Source organism: Zasmidium cellare (assembly GCF_010093935.1).
Source record: "Zasmidium cellare ATCC 36951 unplaced genomic scaffold M409scaffold_42, whole genome shotgun sequence".
In the NCBI taxonomy this organism is placed as follows: Eukaryota; Fungi; Ascomycota; class Dothideomycetes; order Mycosphaerellales; family Mycosphaerellaceae; genus Zasmidium; species Zasmidium cellare.
Genome location: NW_022986986.1, coordinates 116,723 through 132,337, shown reverse-complemented (window position 1 = coordinate 132,337; position 15,615 = coordinate 116,723). Strand labels below are relative to the sequence as shown.

General features: G+C 53.2%; 5 protein-coding genes across 5 annotated transcripts; 2 read left to right on the top strand and 3 right to left on the bottom strand.

Moving 5' to 3' along the window:
• Positions 1 to 1,677: 1,677 nt before the first annotated feature.
• Positions 1,678 to 4,381, bottom strand: M409DRAFT_69865 (uncharacterized protein; the record flags this gene model as incomplete). Its single annotated transcript, XM_033818474.1, has 3 exons — positions 1,678 to 2,615; positions 2,674 to 3,636; positions 3,784 to 4,381. The coding sequence occupies 3 exons, from the start codon at positions 4,379 to 4,381 to the stop codon at positions 1,678 to 1,680; spliced, it is 2,499 nt and encodes an 832-aa protein (XP_033662135.1).
• Positions 4,382 to 6,314: 1,933 nt separating this feature from the next.
• M409DRAFT_69864 (uncharacterized protein) lies at positions 6,315 to 7,966 on the top strand (the record flags this gene model as incomplete). The annotated part of the gene is made up of 2 exons (XM_033818473.1): positions 6,315 to 6,649; positions 6,706 to 7,966. The coding sequence occupies 2 exons, from the start codon at positions 6,315 to 6,317 to the stop codon at positions 7,964 to 7,966; spliced, it is 1,596 nt and encodes a 531-aa protein (XP_033662134.1).
• A 414-nt stretch (positions 7,967 to 8,380) lies between these two features.
• On the bottom strand, positions 8,381 to 9,794 carry M409DRAFT_28283 (uncharacterized protein; the record flags this gene model as incomplete). Its single annotated transcript, XM_033808963.1, has 3 exons — positions 8,381 to 8,670; positions 8,722 to 9,398; positions 9,451 to 9,794. 3 exons carry the CDS (start codon positions 9,792 to 9,794, stop codon positions 8,381 to 8,383), a joined length of 1,311 nt encoding a protein of 436 aa, XP_033662133.1.
• Positions 9,795 to 11,014: 1,220 nt separating this feature from the next.
• Positions 11,015 to 11,509, top strand: M409DRAFT_28282 (uncharacterized protein; the record flags this gene model as incomplete). The annotated part of the gene is made up of 2 exons (XM_033808962.1): positions 11,015 to 11,369; positions 11,427 to 11,509. 2 exons carry the CDS (start codon positions 11,015 to 11,017, stop codon positions 11,507 to 11,509), a joined length of 438 nt encoding a protein of 145 aa, XP_033662132.1.
• Positions 11,510 to 11,640: 131 nt separating this feature from the next.
• On the bottom strand, positions 11,641 to 15,497 carry M409DRAFT_28281 (uncharacterized protein; the record flags this gene model as incomplete). The annotated part of the gene is made up of 2 exons (XM_033808961.1): positions 11,641 to 15,044; positions 15,230 to 15,497. The coding sequence occupies 2 exons, from the start codon at positions 15,495 to 15,497 to the stop codon at positions 11,641 to 11,643; spliced, it is 3,672 nt and encodes a 1,223-aa protein (XP_033662131.1).
• Positions 15,498 to 15,615: the final 118 nt, after the last annotated feature.

The following is a 15,615-nucleotide window of genomic DNA, read 5'->3' as shown; positions in this document are numbered from 1 at the left end:
CGAAGCGCATACAATTCGTCGATGTGCTGCGGTCGTACAAGGATTCTGAGTATTCTGATCATTGCGACAAGCATCTTCAAGTGGTGGCAGTGAGGAGTGCGGGCGGTGAGAAGTGCTGGCAGTACTTCGGCGGGGACGTTTTGAGCTATATATTCAATCTTCCAGCGGACTCCTCATCCAATCGTTCAAAGCAGGCAAAATTAATTGAGGTCGAAGCTCTTCGAAAGGGCGTGGCGGTTAATGGCGTAGCGCGGAGAACGGTTGGATATTATTTTGCTTTTTGCACGTCATTTGCCAATGGCCCGGGTTCAAATCCCTTTAACTGACCAAATTTTTTTCGCTGCAAAACGAAAGACATACCAGAGGCGTATAAATCCCCATCCCAAAGGCGCAATAACATAGCGAGACAGATCTTCCAGTGACCACGCGTAAGAACACAAAAAAATGACCCCCAACATGCACGCATTAAACGCACCCCTTTAACCGACCCATTTTCTCGCTGCGAAATGAAGGACATATTTGTTATAGTAGTAGGCGTAGATGGAAATCACGGCAGGCGTGCACGCCTGCTAAGCAGCTATATCCGGCTGCAGACTAGATAGCTTGAATGATCATCACTTTACACACAAACCATCTCGCAGATTGCTCATCGCATCAATATTCGTCGCGCATCAAACACCCGCCGTCTCAAAGGCGCAATCAAATAGCGAGCCGAATCTTCCAACGACCACGTGTAAGAGCCCCCAAGAAAGAACATCAACACGTGTACGCACCAAGAGGAGCCAGCACCATCGCCGCATCGCCGCCCGTCGCGAAGTCCCGACTCGGGTAAACCCCGGCCGCAGGCCAATTTAAGCTACATATATCCCAAGCAACCCCTCACCAGTACACTATCAAATCAAAGGCGGTGGGTGTCCCTGGGTTTGGTAGTGTAGTGGGATTCAATCCCACTCGTAGGCCAAAAGTAAGACAACAAAGACTTCGAGTCTTGTTTCTTCTCTAGAACACCTCACTAAGCAGGTGATAGTTCTTCTTTTTGCATTTTTGATGTTGTTGTTGGGGTCTGTGCGCGTCGTCCCCCATTCAATCCCTGGTGGTTGGCTGTTTTGGCCCTTTCGTTTCTTTTTTGCGAATATTGCGGACACGGATCGATCGAATGGACTGATTGATAGGCTGTATTATCATCTCTGCGTTTCATTTGTTTTTCACCTTCTGCAAACGCCATTTGCGCACTCTCCTTTTCGCATACTCTGATTGCTTCTCACGCTCGCGATGGACAGATTGGCTAAGGTGAAGTATGACGTCTTGTAACTATAACCTTACGTGTAAACGCGCACCCACCGTAAAGAGGAGTTGGAGCACATAAGCGTGTGCATCAGTTTCAGCCGACGGAGACAGCTGCACTCAGTGGCTTCATACTTAAGGCAGGTGAACCCGCCGCAATCGATCGACTCTCCACTGCTGGTTGAAGGTGCCGTTCCATTCGGCTTGTTTGACGAGGGCGAGGTGCGCTGTTAGGATGATACCCACGAGCAGTGCTGCTGTGAGAGGGCGGAGCAGGGCCATGGTACTTTCTGTCGGTCCTTGATGGGCCAGCAGCAAGATTCTGAACAGAGCTATACATCACAATAGAATCTATACAACTACGCATGTCCACAAATTCGTCTTCACATCCATCTACTTTCCAAGCCCCACCCCTTTCCCCCTCGCATTGATAATCGCATTCAAACACCTCCCCACAGCCTCCAAATCCCCCAGCAAAGTCACATGTCCACGTTCCGAGCTCGCCACGCCTCCTCTTGCCACACGATATCCTTCAGGCACCATGGCCGCTCTGGCGAGGACGACTCCATCGCCACTGGCGAAGGCCAGCTCGTCGTATGCATCGGCGTGTTTGATGCCTTCGCACCCGTCGACTTTGGCTCCGATCACGGTCGGCACGCTCTTGCCGTAGATGGCGGAGATTGGGGGGTAGATGTTTGAGGCGTGGTGTTCGGGTTTGAAGGCGAGTTCTTCTTTGAATTGTTTGACTGTGGCCAGGGTTCGGGTGAGGTAATCGAGGGCTTGTTCTCGCGGGAGGGTTACGGCGGTTCGGACTGATGGGGGAACGACTTCGTCGTCATCGTCATCTTGGGTTGGGGTGTCCCTGGCGATGTTGCCGTTTGCTATGGCGATACGGTTGGCGTCACCAGAGCTAGGATTCATGGAGTCTGGGGCTTCGGCTCCTCCGGCAATCGTTGCGGCGGTGGGGTCCCCAGGACTCTTACCCCGAACAGAGCTATTCTTCCTCCCGGGCAGAGGAAGACTTGGAAGGGCACTGGCCATTGAGCTAACATATCCAGATAACCCCGTGGGCTTTGGAGGGGCGCTCAAGGGAGGAAGTGGTCGAGCCATGACTGGGGAAAGGCGGCAGTCGATCCATGTCTGCGGGTCGAAGAAGTCAACGGGGTATTCTTCCTTTGTGTTCTTATCGATGAAGCATCGACCATCCAGGGGTAGCAGGGCGAAGCTTGTTCGGATCGTGAAATTGACTTGAGCTGTTAGTACTCGACTGCTCAGCAGCACTTCATCGCCGTTTCTCAGAGGTCCTAAGATGTTTACGCATGTTTGGGGCACTAAGTACCAGTTCAGCATGAGCTTCGAATGTCAAGAATCTAGGGCTGCGAGACTCACCTCCAGCATATACCACGCCTCTGAAGAGCTCTGGACGTTGATTGACAGCATGTCGTGTGATTAGTCCTCCTAGTGAGTGAGCGACAACTATCGCCCCTCGCTTGCCTTTGGGTACGCTCGGCTGGTTGCTCGGCAGAGATTCCAGGTACGCGATGAGCTTTTTACTCAAGTGGTGAGGGTGTAGTCGCCAGTCGTAGCCATAGTCATGCACTCTGAGCTTACCAGTCCTTGCGTTCTCGCAAGCTCGAAGGCGCTTGAACAATCTCCGTGACATGTCGACTGGACCGATGTGAGTGAGCATTCCTCCAGGAATGACTGTTTCGGTAGCTCTCTCATCTGCATTCTCGTCTATGCCCACTTCGAGGTCGACCTTGCGTATGTTCAGGCCGACTTTTATCGGAACCCAGAGTTGACGATGGGGCGGTTCAGCAGACCTCAAGATCGAGCCTCGGTACCCACCAAGAATTACGATGTCACCTTCTAGTCGATTCAATGCTTCCGTAAAGTGTGGATGCTCCGTTGCCGACTGAGGCGCATCTGATATTGCTGCTTTAGCAGATGAGTATGGCCGTCTAGTCATGGGATCCACTGGCTTGGGTGGGCTTTTATCTTGTAGATCCGATGAAGACCGTTCACGATTCATAAAGTCTGGTGCAAAGTGGGAGAAGCTCGACATTGAAGGCATGCTTGGCAGTCTGATACTGGAGTCATGGAAGCTGTCTTTGATCGCCTTGAATCTTGAGTTGACTTGTTCTGATACGTGCTCGAAACGACTATCGTCGCCAAGCGATGACACTCTTGACAGCGTTCGTTGCGTGATCAATGATGTGTCTGACGTGGATCGTCGAAGTGGTTGTGGTCGCGAGCGGACTTGATGTAGTTGGAGGTTCGCATTTGTAGGCAAGTCAGGGATTGTAGCCTGTGCTTCTTCTTCTTCCTTCGGAGATCTTGAGCGGTTAATATCTTGAGTACGGCGCGGACCTGGTTCTGTAACTTGATGAGACGTCCCTGGACGTTGGACTTGAAGCTTCGCTTGGTCTGCGCCTTGGATTGTAGATCTTCTAGTCGGAGCTTCTCTCTTTCGGCCATCTCGAAAGTCCTCTTTGCCACCCTCTCGCGTGGACGCAAAGGGAGAGGAAATGGAGAAGTTCTTGGACATTGAAGGAAAGCTTGAGAAAAACGACTTTCCAAAGCTTTCAGAACCCTGTTCTGGTCCGGAAGAGGCTCGTCTCCGGAACGAAAAGCCATCACGAAGTACAGATCTTGACTTGCTAGATCTTCGAGTGTGCTTGACGTCGGCACGCCAGGGAGAAGGGAGTTTGTCGCCTGGTCGTTGCGATCGATCAGGCGAGGCCCTCACTGGTGGGGTCTGGCTCTTTTGAAAGTCTTGCTCCTCCACTCCATCTTCAGGCTCGTCGCCTTCTGCAATCCCGTCAAATCCAGCCCCGAAGAATCCACCGGCACTCTCAAGCGCTGCAGCTTTCTCAGTCGCGGGTGTCCTCGGCGATATGAGTCTTGTCTGCTCGCGACCTATACTGATGCCAATGGCTTCGCGAGCATCGTCCGGGTTTCGAATAGCACCATTGTCCTTGGCTTCCTCATCAGAAGAAGTTCCTTGATCTGATGCCAAGATCGAGTTGTACTGCAGCTCAGCCAGGGCTCGCCGTGGCGTTTCCAGGTCTTTGAGTTTCGAAGACTGGGCTGACATCCTTGCCAAACGATGGCGCAAATCCACAATCTCAAGTCTCCGTATCGTTAGCAGTGGCCAGGTTGCGTAAATGGTGGCATCGCTCGCGCGGATATAGTATGTGTTATCGCCAGATCCAATTTCTGCCTCTCAACTTGTTAGAGGCTGTGCAGCGGTCTTGGCCGAGGAAACCCGTGATCTGCTTGCTGTTGTGCTCCCAGCCAAGCGCGATGAGAAATCTGTGCTAGCGATAGCGATGGAAGATATGAGATTAGGAGGCATGCCGGCTTTTGTTGCTTCCAATGCTCAGCGTGCCGGATCAGCCGTCGAATGTCATCGATTGCACAAGTGCAAGCTAAAAAGTCTCAGCCACAATCCCAAAGACGCCCTCTCGGGGCTGGAAAGCACAGAATGCCGAGATGCTGAGGTCCTGCACAACTTTTGATTGGCCTAGATGACGGATCTTTGCCCGGAAGTTTGCTGCGGCGCAAATACTGCTTGAAGTTGATTGATGCATGAACGCGTATTCGCTTTCCACGCTTTTGCTCTGTGAGAAGGAACCCGAATGATGCTACGACCTCAATAATAGTAGCATTTCCAAGCGGGCACAGCGCAATAACCCACACCAGCGACGCCGTGAATGGTACGTATGAGACAGCGAATGTCACTATTGCTCGCCACCTGGATTTCGAGTGAAGTCGGCATGCATGCGGTCCTTCTCTACAAGCAATTCTCGCCTAGAATCAGCCGTGCCTTCTCGTACGTCTTGATAGAAGGCCATCCAACGTTTCCGAAGTCTTATGTCCATTGACTCGATAGCCAAACTGCCCCGCCCTCGCCTGTGGAGGATTGCTCGTATGTGCTGACTTCGACTGAGGAAAAGAACTTGCTGCGACCAAGGGCCGACGTGTGCATAACTCTATATCTTTTCGACTATGAGGGTTTGAAGCAAAGCTCAATCGTCTCCTTCGCAAGGAACGGATCCAAGGGCCTGCAGTCTTCTGAGAGACGTGAAGTGAGCTTGCTTAGTAAAGAGCTTTGCGAGGTTTTTCCTAAGAAGTATACTTCGTGACCCAATAGGTATATATAAGTGCGCAGCGATCCCTATGCTCTTAAGCACCTCTTTCTCGAATCCTATGGGCACGTCGGGGCATCGAGGATCTGAGCAGCTTCATTGCTAACATCTCCTCTCGAGTGCATGAAGCCGGAGAAGGCGTTCAAATGGTCTTCCTAGCCATCGAAAGGAGACCGGAAGCATGCGCTTTCCTGGATGCACCATTCGCGCGTATGGTCCACAGCGCTGCCAGTCCGTTGACGGGCCGACGAGGTCATTGTTGTGGACACGCTACCCCAGCATGTGGATGCCTTCTCCAGGGACGGCGTGTTGCAGAACATTTGGGCGGGGAGCAGAGAAGGGCGGGCTGGCAGTGGCGAGCGACTTGGTCGATCTGGAAGCGCTGAGTGGCCCGGAACAGGCGTATCTAGGCTGTTCGTCCGACGCGTGCAAGAAGAGCAGAAAGCGAGAGGAACAGACAAGTGTAAGCGTGGGCCGGATGGACATTCCCTTTCGGACCACGCGACGATAAAACAAGCTCGCCAAGACAACGACAAGATTGGCCACGGTGACCCCAATCTGGCGGCTGAAACCCCCTGGACAATGACGACGGCTGGAATTTACGCACGGCGGCCATATCTTCTTCTTACTCCAATCCATTATTTGTGAGGGTGGAGGACGTTCGCGGTCTCATGCGAGCACCGTAATCTGCACCTAAGCAACGGCCCGGCACGTGGGTTACATGACAGAACCTGTCAGAGGATCGGGACATTCACGGTGATAGCTGCCGTTGCCAACCCTCAAAATGGTGCACTCCCTCGTGCTCTCCGAGAGCATCATCGTGCAACTCCTCCCGCCAACTCCCTCTCCGCCCATATCGCAGCATCCCTAGCAGGCAGCATGGCGGCGCTGGCGACCGATGACGCCCATTTGGCCGCCCTGGGTGTCAAGCAGGAATTGCGGCGAAACTTCTCGCCGCTGTCCATGCTCGGACTGGCATTCGCCATTCTGAACTCCTGGACAGCCTTGTCGACATCGCTATCACTTGCATTGCCTTCGGGCGGACCGACAGCGGTTATCTGGGGCCTCATCACGGCGGGATTCTTCAACCTTTGTCTGTCCTCCTCGCTCGCCGAATTCCTCAGTGCCTATCCCACCGCGGGAGGCCAGTACCACTGGGTACACATTATCGCGTGGCCTAAGCAGAAGCGCATATTATCGTGGATCACAGGATGGTAGGAATAACTAGCACGGTGTCTATCCTTTCAGCGACTGATATTTCACTTCTCAGGATCAACGTTTTCGGCTGGATGGCGCTAGTCGCCACAGGAGGTCTCCTTGGATCCCAGATCATCATTGGCATCATTGCGATGTATGACCCTTCTTACCACGCGGAAAGGTGGCATCAATTCCTGATCTACATTGGTTACAACATTGCTGCTGCCCTCATCAATGCTTTCGGGAACTCCTTGCTACCGCTTCTCAACAAGACCGCCATCCTCTGGTCCATCTCGGGCTTCGTAGTCATATGCATAACCATTTTGGCGTGCGCATCGCCGAACTACAACTCAGGAGATACAGTCTACCGCGAGTTCATCAACGAGACGGGCTGGCCAGATGGTCTTGCTTGGCTGCTCGGTCTTCTTCAGGGCGCTCTGGGACTGACTGGATTCGACGCGACTGCTCATATGGTTGAAGAGATTCCCAATGCTGCAGTCGAGGCGCCCAAGATCATGATCTACGCTGTAGCGATCGGGACCTTCACCGGGTTCGTCTTCTTGTCCTGCTTGCTATTTGTGGCAGGCGATTTGCAGCAGGTCATCTCTTCCTCAGCCGGACCGCTCAACCAAATCATTCTCAATGCAACAGGCAGCTTGGCAGGGACAGTCTGCCTGCTTATGTTTCCTTTGATCTGCTTGCTTTTCGCAACGACTTCGATCATGACAACATCGTCTCGAATGACATACGCCTTCGCCAGAGATGGAGGTCTGCCGTTCTCACGCTTCTTCGCCCGGGTCCACAAAAAGCTGGATGTGCCGTTGGAAGCTCTGGCACTCACCAACTTGGTTGTCCTGATTTTTGGCTGCATCTTCTTGGGGTCCAGCAGTGCGTTTAATGCCATTACCAGTGCATCAGTCGTCGCTCTTGGACTGTCATACGGCATTCCAGTGGCAATCAACCTCCTCCGTGGCCGACGCATGCTACCAGCAAACCGACCTTTCCGCCTTCCAGAACCCTTCGCCTGGTTCGCCAACATCGCTGGAGTCGCCTTCACGATCCTCACGACAGTCTTATTCGTTTTCCCACCGGAATTGCCGGTGACAGGAAACAACATGAACTACTGCATTGCAGCTTTCGCGATTGTTTTCATCATAAGCATGCTCACCTGGATCTTCGATGGCCGGAAAAACTATACTGGACCGAAAATCTATATGGACGAGAACGTCCTTGTGGCTACACGAAGTCTAGAAGCGCTCAAGCTGCCAGAGATGGAGGAGCCAGGCTCTCAAAAAGATGGCAAAGGTGACTTAGACAACAAGCCTGTCGTATAGCCATGTTTTGGTGCTAGGTACGTGTTTCTCCACCTCCTTTTCTCCAGCATTCTGATGACACCTATCGTTACGCTTGATTCTTCGATGAAAGTTCTTTATAATATACCAATTGTTCCTACTGATGTTGCACGCAATTTCACCTATCCAAGTTTGACTTGTGGTTGAGAATTCATCGCTGACTATATAGCAGACAGGTTTATGGAAGACACCCAAGCGCAGAGCACCTGTAGGATAGCAACTGTTCTATATGAAGTGATGATTCATGCAAGACCAACCCTTCATGTTCATTCTCCCCGTCAACTATTGATGATAGTGCATCACGAGAAAACATACTCCGTGATCTATATTTCGCTACGAATGCTGACAAACGCTCGATTTTCTAACCAACAGACAACATCATACACATTACATCGCTCACCCATCCCCCTCCACAGCCAAAACAACAATCTGCGAATCCGGCCACTCCGCCCCACGATTCTGCAACCCACACGCCAACCTCGTCGCCATCCTCGAAATCTCCGTCATCGCCCTCGCGATATCCCGACTGTTCGCCGTGATCTCTCCCGCCACGACGACTTCAGGAGTCCTGCGGCCGAAGACGTGGAAGGAAAGGTCCCAACTGTCAGCAGGGAAATGCGGTTGCTGCGCTTGGACGTAGCCTTTGATGCGGTGGAGAAGGCGGTCGATTGCGGAGGTTAGGAGGGCTGCGAAGGGGTGTCAGAGGTGTAAGTTGGAGCGATGGGATGTGGACTCACCGTCGGTTATACGACCCAGGTATATAGAACGATAGGGTCTCTGTAGACGCGCCTGTGCCTCGAACCACTTCTCCGACTCGCCCACGCGCCGCAAGATCGTTCCCCGAACCTTCACCGTCCGATTGTCTTCGAGCGTCTGGTACGAGGCCTGTCTGAGATCCAGCGCTCCCCCAACTTCCGGGACGGCGAGTCGAGACTTGGGTTGCAGGATATACGACGCCACCGAGATCGACGTGCACTGCGACCTCGCCCCGACAGGCGAAACCTCAAAACTCCCGTCGCTGAATAATGTCCCCACTGCGCCGGCACATCTGGGTATCGCGGAGACGCCTCCTTCCTCGAGGATTTTCGCCAGATGGAGTATGCCGCCTCTTATACTTGCTGTCTGTGCCTGGGTCTGACCAAGCGTCGTCTTGTGGGCGTTCTTGAGGCATAGACTTGTGAAGGCTATGAAGGGGACGAGTCTGGAAGTGCTGCTGCTTAGGAGGACTTCGAAGTCGGGATTTGCTTCTGCCTTTTTGAGGAATGCTTGGACGCAGACACCGATGGTGCAGGGGCACGCGGATCGTTTCAGATGAGTGGATGGCGAGGGCGAGCTTTGCGCTGGGGTATTTCCGGGAGGGGTCTTTTGCTGTTCGGTATTGTTTTCAATCGTTACCAGTTTGAAGTCCTGCGAGCTGCTGACGAGTTAGCTTAAGAAAAGATGAGGTGCGGCCGACTACGATATACTTTTGCGTTACCGCTTCTTGAACCATTTCTGCAACCAAATCCAGGTGATCTTCTGGCGCTTTCGTTGACGAGGAGTTGAGGATCAATGGCACGCCGTGAGTGCCCACACAACGGAGCAGTCTTCGAATATCCCTAAGGCAGCTTGCTCGATGTCCTTGTGGCAGGCCGACTCTCACTGCAGCACCAGATCCAGTCTCCTCAAAGCACGAGTTGAGTATCATAGCCGTAGGCCTGCCGCTCGCCGCCAACTGTCGAAGCAAGTGATTGACGCCAATATTGTCAAAGCCATATCCGAGATTGCTAACCGGTGTGATGATATGGCAGACAGGTTCTGCTGAAGCCATCAGTCCAAAGGCTCGGATATCGAGATCGACTATACCCTGCCTACCAAGGCGAGCTCGCCTTCAAGAGCCTTTTAGAAGGTCTTCACATCTTCCGTCATAATAAGCATTGACTGCTTAGCCAAGCCAAGCCTCTATCCACGCGATCACCACTCGTGTCCACTTGACAAACCGACGAGGCTGTGCAAAACAGAACAATTATCAATCTCTGCCATGGACACGGATGTATCCCTTCCCTTTGGGTCTGGAATCAAACCATTGAAGAGGGAAAAGATTCGCAAGCGTACACGCCATCGCCCATCGGAGGGACGGTGAGTGTAGAGGAAAAGGAAAACGTCAAGACGAACTAGACTGATGTATGGCACAGGCGCTTGGATTGCTCAGAAGAGGAATGCCGTACGGATGAGGCAATGGCGACCAGGCTGACCGCTCCAGTTTCCTCGCCTTGTTATGGATAGCTCATCGAATGATTCGGGCCGGGTTGACGTGTTGCTCTGGACTTGCCAAGGCTTTGAAACACTTTAATTGCCGTGAGGACGATTGTGTATGGAGACGAGGGTGGTGTAGAGTTCGGCAAGGTGCCGTGGAGGCCGAACTCAGCGCTGTCCCGACCGCGTTTCGGGCCGGCTTTCGGCATCGAGTGGATGGACATAAGAGAGATAGGAGCGACGAGTGTGCCGAGACCGGTCCGTTTTGGCGTAGAGCAGTTGTGAGACAAAGACTCTTCTTCAATTTGTTGGGAAGAAATTCTTGTACTGAACAGAACAAAGCCGCGAAGGGCCATTTGTCAAGGCGGTCATTCGTCTTCGTCACACACACACCTGAAGCAGTGCAGGCCAGGTTGAAAAGAAACGACTTCGAGCGAAGAACTGTGATAGAACGCCTGAGAAGCATCAGCAGTCCAACCACAACGTTCCAGAAGACCGTCGCTATGACGAGAAAGCAAATCGTCCAGCCTTCCATGTAATCAAAGAAAGGGAGTTCGATATACCCTACTCCCCTTTGTCCCCTCACCTAGCGATTCATTAGCACATCTCCCAATCAGAGAACCACCCAACAGACCCTCTCCCAATGAAAGAACCAACACTCTCACAATGCCTCCCCCTTCTACCTCCTTTCCCCTTTCCCATCCATCACGTCCAACCCCAACTCCCCAGCCCCATCACAGCCAGCACCCCCAAACCCCAAACCCCCTACAAGCAAAACCAAAACCAAAACCAAAAATGTACCGCACCGCCCTCGCCCAACTCCACATCGCCGCCAAATACAGCAAATGGGAAAACCTCTACAGTCCGCCCACAACGCCAACCCCACGAAAGCCAAAACACATGAGATTTCCCTCCTCTACAACAACCACGTCGCAGTCGATGATCTCGCGCCCTATCAGAGCGTGTAAGCTGCGCGTGATTAGGGAGAAGGGGAAGAGTAACAGGGGCAGGTGTCTGTTGGTGTTCAAGACTTTCAAGCCCGGCGCGGCGAGGAATCGATATGAGCCGCCGTGTGGTGGGACTCGTTCGCATGGACGGCGGGCGTCGAAGAGTGAGGTTCAGGGGTGTCAGATTTGTGGGTTGTTTATCGGTAAGTCAACCTATTTGAAGTGCGTAAAAAGGGGTTGATACTGACTAACATTCGCAGACATGTGGATTGGAGATTTGGAAAACCAAGTCCCCAGTTTATGCACAAGCGCGGAGCAGAGCGAGACAGAAAGCACGTCCTAAAGGAGGGAAGACGAGAATGGAAAGGTTCCTCGAATTGACGTGGGTATCATTGGTCTTTCGTATCGAATCGCTTTTTCCTATGTTACATCTAAAACACAGTCCCTTCTTATGCATGGGAGGAAACCACTTGCCTAAAAGGCGACCCTCGTCCGCATCTCCTGAATCTTCTTCTCAATCTCCTTGACGCTGCGATCCACCTCTGCCGCGATCTTCTGCTTGCTGTCGTAGCTGAGCTGCATGAACTGCTCGCAGAGATCGCCGTCGATGACACCCTTGACGGGAACGTAATATGAACGGTACATCAGATGATCGCGGCCAGCAAGCGGTGGTGCTTCCGCACGCAATTGCTGTTCGAGGGCGGTGAAGAATTCGACATCATCTCTGGTGACGAATGGAACCAGCATGCCGAGTGTTCCTTGCAAGCCAGACCAGAAGAGGACTTCCTGTCCACCAGCCACAAGTGCTGTTCTCTGCATGCTCATTGGTATGTCTTGCGTATAGTAGTGGGCACGTAGGTCAAGGCGGTAAGGCGCACCGTTCAAGTAGCTGCGCTCATTCATGATGTAGCCACCTGCACCTTCCTCATCGGCTTCGTGACTGGGTTGTTCGGGACAGCGCACAATCCAGAGATTTCCGAACTTATCTCCTCCAGCCGTGGTCTCATAGTCCACCATCGTGGTCGTTGTGGTCCAGCGCTGCACCACGTCGTCGACGAATGGGATCATGCGATTGAACTTGGGTTTGTAGACGACGTAGGTAACGCTGTCGCTAACATCGCCGCATACAATTCTGTTGCCTTGGGACTCCAGGGACACGATCTGATTTGGCACCGCTGTTCCACGCGACTTTCGAAGTAGCGCCTTCATACCAATGTCGTAGATGAAGAGTTCGTTCGCAACACCCAGAGCGAGCCTGCCGTTGAAGGGATGGAGAGCGTAGATCGGACCTTCGAATTGCGTCTTGTGCACAAACTCCATCTTCGTGCCGTTCTCCACAAGGCGGTAAATGTGCACGTATCCAACAGATTCAGCACCGCTGCCTGGTGCCATGTGTTGTCCGGTACCCACCGCCAGGAACACCTCGTAGTCTTTTGATGCGAAGGGAACGCATGCGCAGCAAAGCGCTGCTTCGTTCTCACCCAGCTCGACGGACGAGACAACAGCATTTTGATAGATTGGGTCAACGACTTGTATGCACGAAGCCCAATGCGACGTACCACGCGGGAGGCCCAGATGCTTTTCAAGTGCAGTTGCTTCCTCGTCTTCATCGATGGATTTGCCACGAAGTTGATCTCGCGTGGCTTTTGAAAGGGCGTTGGCATCACTTTGCACGGTATACCACAGTGGGTAGTAAGGATGGCGAGCCATGCCGCGCGGAGTGTAGCTCAGGTCGATCGAGCTGTGCGACAATCGACCTTCAATCGATGGGATCTGGAAGATCAACAGAGAGGAGCCCTGTATAGCGCAAAGCCCGCTGAGATCAGGGGTGATGAAGGATCTCGCCGCTTCTATTGGGTCGTTGATGAGTGGAGTGACGGTGTAGAGGTTTGTCTGGGGGTGGTTGTAGCCTAGCCATGGCCGGCTGGAGCATGCGAGTACACACTCTTCGTTGTTGACCTCGACGGGACATAGGCGTGGTGGCCGTGTGCCGAGGAATTTGGTCCGCACATCGCCAAGTTCTCCAGTCGTTTCGTCGATGACAGCTCGCAGATACAGACCAGACTGGAGTCCGATATGAACAATGCTGACCGTGGTATTCGAAGCTGGATCGAACATTTCGACCACCTCGAGTGAGGTAGGGACAGCAGACAGTGCTTGCACGCTGCGAGGCTCCAATGGCGAATCCAGCTCGATGCTCATGACACGGATTGTACAATCATCGCAACCCACCACAGCATACCGTGCTTGCTGTCGTCCCCTTGGTGTTCGTCCGACCGAGAGCGCCGTCACCTTGCCACTCATTTCCGGCATCTCCTCAAGCTGATTGAGAATGCCATCATCGCCCATGAAGAAGAAGGCCAATTCGGCCGAGCTGAGTGCCAGGAGTAATTGACGATCGTTGGCCGAAGCAGCGACGACAGTGCGGTAGGAGGGTGACTGCCAATCGTTTACTGCTCCAGACTCCAGGATACTGTGAATGCCGCGTGCATGAACCTGTACTAGTGTAGCGTCGCCCATCTGCTGCGCATGTACCGTGGCGCGATTCTCAAGAAAGCTGGAGTTCTCGATCTGTTCGACGGATTCGCCGAGGGAGCATGCGATCGTTATGTCGCCGTAAGAACTGCTGAGAAGAAGATATCGGTGGTGTTCATCGCTCGCGCGGTGCTTGAACGTCCAGATGTTGTCGTAGGGAACCTGTCCCATGCTATTGCTGATGGCGACCTCAACGCCCAGTCCGTGCCGAATGGTCTTGAACTGGCTCTTGTTGCCTGTGCCCTGGATCGCATATATTTGCGGCGCATCTTCCGAGGTGAGGTTCTCGACTCTCGTCTTCATAAGTGGATGGAGTCCAGGTATGTCGATGGCCAGGTGAGTCATCTTGAGCTCGCGAGGTTGGAAGTAATTCGGCTCATATTCGTCCTCAGGCTCCGTTGGAACGTCATCGGATGTGAAGGTGTTGTGGGGCTCAAACTCTGGGTCGTCCGCAAGATCGTCAATGTGATAGAGCTGGCTGTTACCGTTCTCGGCGGCAATGTACAAGAACCCCTTCTTGTGCAAAAGCATCTGACGGGCAACTGGGAAAGTGTCGTAGTACTTCAAGGTCATGCGCTCTGGGGTCGCGGTCTGCCGGCCTTTGTCGTCGACCTCCAACGAGATCGTGAGCTTGAAGACATCGCCGTCTTCGGTTTGCAGCAGGAAGAAGAACTCGTGACGAGTCTTCGCAAGATGCAAGCAGCCTGCAACGATGCATCTCTTGCGGTTGGGATCCTCTGTTTGGCCTTTTCTCCGTGGAATGGGCACACAGAGGCTCGGATGCTTGTCGTGGCGGTAGTAGATGCGGTCCTCGGCACAGACTAGGACGCCTGAGGGACCGTCTTGGCCTCCAGGAACTCCAAAGAGCATGTTTGCAGTGTAGTCCACCGTATCGCTCCACGTCTTGACCACATGGTTGAGACCCATGTCGACTGTGTAGTAGACGAGCTGCTTCTCCCGCCTCTCGTATGCGTCACCACTTGGGTCGCCCTCTGATTCCGAATACTCCACCTCCAAAGCCGCGAATATGGGAGATTCCCAACCCGTGTCGAGTGCACAAAGAGTGAAGCACAAGCTCTGCCACTGGTTGGCTTCGTGCGGACTCGATATTATGATCTGCCCATCCGAATCACGGTGTAGCATGTACACGACCTTGTTCTTTTCCACGCTCCCCAGCATAACACAACGACCGCGACTGTCACTTGCGAGGTAATGCCCCGGTATGACCCGACGAACACCCGATTTACCGTATGTTTCTAGATGTGTGCGTCTGAACTGATTCTTTTCGTGGTCGTAGGTCAGAAGCGCAATTCGTCCAGAATCGGAGGAGATGATGAGCTGATCTGGAAGGATTTGTTAACATCTTGTTGCAACCTCTCAATCGATTTCGTGTGGGTTGTAATGCCAGCATCGCGAGCCAGCATAGATGGAAGGACGATCTGCGACCAGACGAGGAGGGTACGCTATATCGGCAGACATCACTATGCGTGCTCGCGACGCTGCTCTAGCTCATACGAGGAGGACTCACCTGTTGATGTTCCAGGAATCCTGCTTGTGGCCACGCCACGGACGATGCCGAAGACATCTTGCTCGAGTACAGTTGTGATCTTGCGTTCAGTGCGGTCTGCGTTTTCGGAGATTCGGTGGAGGGCGATTCGTTGACCTCGAGCCTCGAAGATTTGCTGGTCGCCTGGTTTGAGACCTGGTATGACATTACACAGGACGGAGGCGGTAGGGGAAGATGGCGGTTCGAGAGTCAAGCCGTAGAAGGCCTGCGTCTGCTGGATGTTGGCCATGCTGGCCGCCGAAGTCCTGTTGTCGCCGCAGTGGTGTGTGTGCTTTGCAAGAGCTGCAGATCGAAGTTCGATGTTTCTCAAGTCGCATCGAGCGCGCTAAGATTTAGGCCCGGCCCGA